The sequence below is a fragment of the Panicum virgatum genome, chromosome 8N, assembly GCF_016808335.1.
Source record: "Panicum virgatum strain AP13 chromosome 8N, P.virgatum_v5, whole genome shotgun sequence".
In the NCBI taxonomy this organism is placed as follows: domain Eukaryota; kingdom Viridiplantae; phylum Streptophyta; class Magnoliopsida; order Poales; family Poaceae; genus Panicum; species Panicum virgatum.
This window is the reverse complement of record NC_053152.1, coordinates 30,651,337-30,659,543: the sequence shown is the minus strand read 5'-3', so window position 1 is coordinate 30,659,543 and position 8,207 is coordinate 30,651,337. Positions and strand designations below refer to the sequence as shown.

The window sequence follows — 8,207 nt, the reverse complement described above, 5'->3', positions numbered from 1 at the left end:
GCCCGCCTCGTCTTGTGCAACTGGACATTCGTTCTTATGTTTTTGGCTTGAAACTAACATCCACTTTAACCTTGGGATTAGTAGGCAACGCCTCAAAATCTTCCAAGAAACACGTTTACCCTCCTTAATTATCTTGCCATCTAGATTCATTGCATTTTGGGCAGACATCCATTATTTTGACATAATCGAAAACCTAGTTCATCAAGATACTTCTTTGCCTCTTCATATGTTGAAGGTAATTTGGACAGAGGGGATGCTGAGGATATTAGCTTCAATATTTCATTAAATGTTGTATTGCTGATTTGATAGCATGACTTGATACGGACCAACTTAACCTTACAGCAATCAAGAATATATAATTATAAAAGAAAAAGAGGGAATAAGTTTTAGGAGGACCACCTCCCTTGCGACTCCACATGTGCCGCCACCGCCCCCATATGGCCCTTCATGTGACGTCAGCGAGCAAATCATCCGACATGGCGACATCCGCTATAAAGAACAGACCCTGAAACTGCCAGCCATGGCATCTCCATCTTCCACACTAATCCAGCAGTAAGCGTACTCAGGCATCTCCATCCTGTGCCTGTGACACTAGAGCAGGTCATCCGATTCTCCTCATCTCCTGGTCCGTGATGATCCCGTTCGCGACGGTTGAGGCGGCCGAGGAGGCGCTCGGGAGATCCATGACCTGGGTGGAGGCGGCGTGGTTCCGGTACTCGGCGTCGACACCGGACTACTGCCTCTGCTTCCACAACTTCGTCATCCTCTTCGCCTGCTACACGCTCACGCCGCTGCCCCTCGCCCTGCTCGAGCTCTGCGCGCCGGCAAAACTGACCACGCCCTACAAGCTTCAGCCCAGGGTGCGGCGCCGGCTGTCGCCGGTTGCCTTCCTCCGTTGCTACACGGACACAGCGCGCGTCTTGTTGCTCCTCACCATGGGGCCCCTCCTGCTCATCCCCTACCCTGTCGTTAAGGTTCTTGCATGTACACACACGTACAAATCTTTTGCCAGCAGGATGTTAACTTTTTTATTCATCTCCTTACTAATTGTGACTGTATACCGATCCATCAGATCTCGGGGATCAGGACAGGGCTGCCGCTTCCGTCGCCGGGGGAGGTGGCGGTGCAGCTCTTGGTGTACATGCTCATGGAAGACTACCTGGGCTACTGGTTCCACCGCTGTCTGCACAGCGAGTGGTTCTACGACAAGATCCACTACGTCCACCACGAGTTCAGAGCTCCCATGGGATTCGCCGCGGCACACGCGCACTGGTCCGAGTCGCTCGTGCTGGGCTTCGCCGCCTTCGTTAGCATAGTCCTCGTACCGTGCCACATAACCACCTGCTGGCTCTGGTTCGCCATCCGCGGCGCCGTAGGTGTCGAGATTCACTGCGGGAAGATGACATCATTATCGCTGCATTTTTCTTCCTAGGTAGCCAAGCTCTCTGTTTTATTTAGACCAAATTGGAGCAGTGACCCTTTGTTTCAATTGCAGGTTCAGTTTCCCATTCAGCCCCACCAAGCTTATCCCGTTCTACGGAGGTGCAGAATTCCATGACTACCACCATCACTATGGAGGAAAATGGAACCACAGTAACTTGGCTCCTTTGTTCACCTTTTGCGACTATATATATGGGACGCATAGAGTATGTTATTAGCAGTTTTTTATGAGCAAGTTTTAGCATGGTTTATGCATCAAACCATGCAGCAAGAACTGGTGGAACATAATCATGCATCGTACACTGAAACCCCAAAATTTTTTTTGTTGTATTTCAGGGTTACAGGCACCATAACGAAAAGATAATAAAGGTAAATTCATATTGTCAACATCTCACCCCGTTGGATATATATAACATGCATCAAAGTCTTTTCTTTTTCAATTATACTGAAAATAAAGAAAATAACAAATAATGAATCTCAACTTTTCCACTGAAGGATACCGCCAATATTACTTTCGAGAATGAAGGGTTTGATGGATCCAAAAGATGGAGACAAGACTAGAGTGTATCGGCAAGACCACCTCTCATCATGATGCTGTGATTGGTCAGTTCCTTATATAGTGCCATATATCCATTTTCTGAAAAAGAATCAAATGAAAATGAAAATGAAAATGAATACAATTACCATTGGCTCTATGATGCAGCCTGAAATATCTTGAGTCATCTCCCCTGCAACACGACATACCAGGCTCAAATTCAAGTGAACTCGTCGATGTTAGTCTGACGCCGTATCCACTGGCTACTCTTCTGTGGTGCTAGAGGTATGATTCAGCAGGCGCTGTGTACACAAGGTACTCCAAGATGATTTAGGAAGGTTGTGACTTGTTTCTTGACCTCATGGTTTTGTGCTGCTGTGGGCGCTTTTGCAAATTCTGTATTGATCAACTCCAATGGCTTTACCGGTGGCATCGTTCTTGGTTGGCGTGTCGTCTGTTTTTCGCTTGTACCGGGTCACCGGTGGCCCACATATTCTGAAACAGGACACCATTTGTTGATGCATTAAAGGAAGTACTGTTTTATGAATGGACACAACAACTTCAGCTTCTAAACCATCTGTGATGTTGTTTGTGAACTTTTCCTGCACTTCATCTGACAACAGAAGCAAGATGATTGCCAACTGAGTGTAGCTTGATTAGTTAGGTTCCTAAGGAACATATAGTACATTCATGAGTACTGATATAAATTTTTTAAGGGCAAGATTCCTCCGCTGCCTAAAACACTGCTGGAAGTCTATAAAACTCCCTAACATTTGTCTAGGGTCCTCTACTTCACATCCTGACCTATAAAACCAGATGTCGTACTATACACCCTGAACTAATAACTAAAACCATTTATTCTCCCCCTAGGTTGTTTCACTAATAAGTAGTTTCTCCTCACCGGCACACATGGAGGTCCACTAGTCAGGGATAAATGGATTTCTATAATTTCAATGTTTTAGGGGGTTATTTGCAAAAGTGTGAAGTCTCGTTAAGGATATAAATATTTAAAGGGTTATACAAGGGCCTTTTTTTTACGAAAGACCATATTCTTGCTCTGGCTGGCTCGTGCTTCCAGGCATAGGCGTATCCAATGGGTGGCACCGGTATGGTGCGGCATACCCTAGGTTAGTACACGTACTCCCTTCATTCCACACTAAATCAATTTCTAGATCTTAAATTTACCCAAAATAAGTGTACATCTACAAATAGGATAAACTAACTCTAGTTTTTTTTACTTTCTCTTCACTCGAGGTACAAGGATTACATCTTGATAGGAGTACATACATATATTTACACTAACATTGATCTCTTCCCTAAAACTTTAGAAGTGCACTTATTTTGGGACGGAGGAGTAGCTGTCTGTCACCTCCTCCGACCGGGCTTGTACCCTAATCCCTTTGTCTTGGACGTTAGAGTCTTGCACGACACACCCGCTTCACAACTCGTCCACTCCCCTACCCCCAGGCGCCCCTCGACGTCTGGGCGGCGGTGCCATCGTGGCTTTGCCTTGATGCGTCCCAACCCTAGACGGGCAAACGACCATACCTGCGGATGTCAAAACCTGGCCCCGCTCCTATCCGGCCGCCGGCACCCAGTCCATGGTGTCATGGCCGGTGGCCTACTTCAACCCTCCTATGTGCTGGTAAAGTGGTGAGCAGCTTTATCATCTGTTTGTTCCGTGTATATCCCCCCCCCCCAATCTCTAACCTTAACTTTTCTTTGATGCAATCTAATTTGTTAGCTAGTTGTTGTTAGATTTTACCATTTAGTAGTTGTGTATCGTATTGCAGCGCAATTTTATGAAACTTTACAGTTGCTAAATGGATTTTACCGGTTCGCATATGAAAATTTTGGTTCGGCATACCCCATGTAAAAATTCTGGCTACGCCACTGCTTCCAGGTCAGGGTCCTTTTCTTCTTCTCGCCCTCTCAAGTGTCACCCATGGCTCTGTTAAAAAAAAAGTGTCACCCATGGCTGCTCGCCTCAGGCCTCCCGTTTTAATTTGTGCCCAGTTGCCCAGGCCTTTGCATATCCTGATACTCTCCCAAGGCAAATCTTAATGGCATTGTCATAGGAATATCACGAGCATTAAATTTGGTAACATGATAGAGTGATTGACATCCCTCTCACACCCCAGACACTTCCCATCCTCTTTTTTCATAATGACTCTGTCACGATAACAAATTTAATATTTATGATACTCATATGAAACTTCCATTAAGATTGATCCCACGCATAGGCTGATGGCCTACCGTGGCTTGGGCCAGATCAACCTGCTGCTGCCGAAGTCCCAACGCTGCCCCCACCTCCGTCGATTTTGCCAGTTTAATCACGCCACTCTATCAAGCCAATCTCAATGGAAGTGTCATAGAAGTGTTATGAGCATTAATTTTGCTGATATGACAGAGTCATTACGAAGAAAGAGAATAGGAAATGTCATGGGATGTGAGAGAAGTGTCATCATGATGACACTCATCCGACTCGACTACCTAGTTCACGGTTTTGGTAATTGTACCGATGACACTCCCGCTGAGACCACGGCTTCTTGTACCAATTTTTCCTGGCACATTACTAAATCTGCTGGTGCTAATTCACTTCTTTTTAATAGATAGGCAAGGTTGTTGTTCCGACGGATAACTCTCTTATAAAGTTCATTAATATCCGAAGTCACTACTTTATCCCCAGACCTATAAACAATGGGTCTCAATTCAGGAGGAAGAACCGGTAATAAGCACAAAACCATCCATTCTGGTTCTACATTTGTTTGAAGAAAATGTTTCGCCAATTGCATGCGTCTAATCAAAAAAACTTTTCTTATTCGTCTTTTTCTATCTTCCCATTCATCTCCACTATACCCCTCGTCTTCTAATTCTTTCCATTCAACCAAGGAATTCTCTATAATAATTCGCAAATCCAAATCCGCTAATTGTTCTCTAATAGCACCTGCTCCTGTCGCAATTTCCCGATTTCGAAATGTTGCAAAGCCTGGGGTAGAAAAAAAGGCCTCATGCTCACCGTGCCACCACTGTCTGGTTTGCCGGGTACCAATCCTCTCTGCACCCAGTCCACGCGCTCCGAATCGTCGTTGCAAGCCCAGCGGCCGCGAGGTCTCGCACTCTTGCTCGGTTTTGCAGTTTGGGATAAAGTAGTCCACTTGCAATAAACTGAGAGGTTATGTAAACTTTTTCTAATACTGCCCAGGTGATTGGATCTAGTTGCAGTTGGTAAGCGGAATTACTTTCTACTAGTTTTCAGTGTTCAACTGATCGATGATTGCCTGGTAGACATGTCCTAGGTGACCCTTCGGACTAGCTGGCAGGCATCACAGATAGTTTCATCTACATTTTAATCCTTGAGGTATGTTATTAGGTACGCATGACGTAAAATTGTTATATGTGGAATCTTTTATGAAATATGTATTCTTAGCCTGAGTGTGAGGTCAGGAAATGGATTTCTCCATGAGCTCCAGCACATGTCATGGCATTTCAGCTGCTGCCGATTAAATTTATCAAGATATGATAAGATTTGTAAACTAATGAGTTGATGATGGAGTCGGTGGGTGTTGTTGGCAAGTCGGTGTGCAGCTAAGGCTGCAACCACGTGTGGGAGTTGTTGGTGAGCCGGTAGACATCAGAGATGTGGCTGCAGCAGCACTTATACCGCCTCTGCAGCAGTCGGATGGTGTTGTTGAGAGCACAGCCGTGGTGAGTGATATGGCTATGGATGAGGCTGATCCACACAAGGTGTGTGGAGCTGACCAAGAGGGCTTCACTATTACTGAGGCTGATGCTGGGACCAATATGCTTGGTGTCGTTGGGATGGACGGTTGCGAGGAGGCTTTGGTGATGCCGGTGAAGTTGGTTTCCGTGCAAGCACAGGGACCTAGTCGCCGCTCTAGCGCGAGAAGGGCGGGATCTCTCGACGAGCACTCGTTGGTGAGGGCACAACGTCTTACTGCGAAACGCAACCTTGATCCACAAGGTACTTGCTTGGGCTCTTTCTTATGTCTTTCCAATAATCATATTATTAACAATATTACCAACCTAGGCGTATTTATGGGTAACAATGATTTAGTAGTAAAAAAAGTGACTAGGGAAATTAGAGAGTTCCAACATGGTAGGATAGCCAATTCTCCAATATCTAATATCAAAGTTAAACGAGATCTTACGAAAGATCTTGATGAATAAGATACACAGGAAGATGATGGTCTTGACCATGTCGGATTGAAGGAATTTAATAGTGATAAACTAGTGGATGGTCCAACAGAGAGCAATAGTCACTTAGATGATATCACTACAAGAAATCCTTTGATCCATGACGAATTTTCCGTGATCTTTACGAAAATCGTCATAAACAGACATTAGACATGATCTATGACGATTTATTAATTTTCGTCATAGATTTACAAATAGCCCATATGGGCTCTAATTTAGGCCTAGTATCTGTGACAAATATATGAAAACGTCATAGAATGAAAACTATATCTTCATGAATTTTGTATGGTGCTCAAACCACAATTTGAACCAAACTCTTTTCTCTTTTCTTTTGTCCCGCTCAAACTATCATTTATCTCGCTACAGCCCATTGTCCCAACGCAGCCCAGGTCCAGTTCGTGACCTTTCTTGGCTCACGCTTTTTTCATTTTTATATGAAAAAATACAAAATTTCAAAAATATATGTCGAATAGGGAAATTTTCAAAAATGGGTGCCTGTCGCCCATCCAGTTGGCGACAGAACCTAAATGTAATTTTTTACATTTAGGTCATGACGCCCAGGGCGTATTAAACAGTGAACTTGTAAAATCGGTATAAAATCGTAGAAAAATCAGAAAAATATAAACTCAACTGTTCTGGATTTTATGAAACAAGATCTACAACTTTTGTTACATAAAGTTTTTCATTTGATCAACGTATCTTGCTCTATTTTAAATACCAGTTTAATACATTTTTATTTAAATCTCAAGATCCATCCTTTGGATGCATGTTATCTTTGGCCAGAGTGTTGCATATGGTGAGCATAGGCTTGTACAAAATTGGTAGGCCCAGAAAACATTTCTAGAATAAGTTTTTAAATTAGATCTTGCAATATGTCTAGTTTAAATGTTTTATTTATCCATGCTGCGATACTGAGTATTAGAAGCCATAACTTTTACAGTACCATTATTTTATTTCCTAAGAGCTATAAAAAAAGTTTGGTAAATTTTAGATAAGCACAACTAGACCAAATGAATTATTTTAGATTTTTCTAGGTACAAGAACTATTTTTCTTGATTTAGATACATTGATCAAATGAAAAACTTTATGTAACAAAAGTTGTAGATCTTAACTGAATGCAGAGCAACTAATTTTGTAGCTATTATTAGAAATAGCATAACTGTTCTTTTGTAGCTCAGTGTTTTCTCTCTTTTTTTATATTCTATATGCAGCTTTTTTATATATGAGATTTAGCTGCTAATATATGAATCATGCTTGTTTATATATAATCATTAGTGCATAACTTTCATACAAAACACTATATACCTATGATTTGTCTGAATTCATTCCATCTTTGCACATATGGTACAAATATTTTTTTTTTCTTCAAGTGCTTCTAGTGTCAGAGTTATCTATGACCAACAAAGTCCCCATATTTTCTTATCTTGCTAAATACTTAAAGAAATTCAGCTAGTTTCAGTATTTTCCATCCCAAATATTACCCTTTGATTAATTATTTGGCATGTGCTCTTTTCATGATAGGATGAAATGGAACAAGGAAAAAGCGGTGTGAAGAGATTGGAAATTTGAGGCAAATGCTGGAGCTTTTTCTATTTTTGTTTTTGGTGTGTTGCTTTTGATACTAGAAGATAACATGCAACTTGTTATTTTGACATGCTTCTCAATGTAAATCAATGTAAATATGAGATATATTTGATTTATGCTGTGGTAAATGGGCTGGATATTTTAGTATGTTTTTTGGTCTGAAATGACAATTCTAATAAAAGGGCTGAAAATTGGGCCAAATTGATGGGCGGAGGCTTTTATGGGCTGAAAAGAATGGCCCAAGTTTTAAAATGGGCTTGTTAATAAATGGGCTATGAATGTAATATCATTGTGCACATCAGCTGCCACGTTAGCACCACTTTCCATGTCATCGGCTATGTCATTGACCACGTAAATTTACACATCATTATTACTATCCACGTCATCATCAAGTCAACTGCAACGTCATCTTCCATGTCATCAATGTGTG

General features: G+C 42.3%; 1 protein-coding gene and 1 long non-coding RNA gene across 2 annotated transcripts; both read left to right on the top strand.

Annotated features, from left to right (window-relative positions):
* The first annotated feature begins 436 nt into the window (after nucleotides 1-436).
* LOC120686746 (very-long-chain aldehyde decarbonylase GL1-10-like) lies at nucleotides 437-2,548 on the top strand. Its single transcript, XM_039968952.1, has 6 exons — nucleotides 437-974; nucleotides 1,073-1,395; nucleotides 1,496-1,646; nucleotides 1,777-1,809; nucleotides 1,936-2,043; nucleotides 2,144-2,548. Exons 1-5 carry the CDS (start codon nucleotides 633-635, stop codon nucleotides 1,999-2,001), a joined length of 915 nt encoding a protein of 304 aa, XP_039824886.1. The 5' UTR covers nucleotides 437-632; the 3' UTR covers nucleotides 2,002-2,043; nucleotides 2,144-2,548.
* A 2,438-nt stretch (nucleotides 2,549-4,986) lies between these two features.
* LOC120684445 lies at nucleotides 4,987-7,924 on the top strand. Its single transcript, XR_005679299.1, has 2 exons — nucleotides 4,987-5,960; nucleotides 7,715-7,924. It is a non-coding gene; the product is annotated as an uncharacterized LOC120684445 (long non-coding RNA).
* The last annotated feature ends 283 nt before the right edge of the window (nucleotides 7,925-8,207 follow it).

Coding starts and splice junctions, on each gene's coding strand:
- LOC120686746 (XM_039968952.1), top strand. CDS start 633: ATGATCCCGTTCGCGACGGTTGAGGCGGCCGAGGAGGCGCTCGGGAGA. Junction 975..1,072: donor TCCCCTACCCTGTCGTTAAG/GTTCTTGCATGT, acceptor CCGATCCATCAG/ATCTCGGGGATCAGGACAGG. Junction 1,647..1,776: donor ATATATATGGGACGCATAGA/GTATGTTATTAG, acceptor GTTGTATTTCAG/GGTTACAGGCACCATAACGA.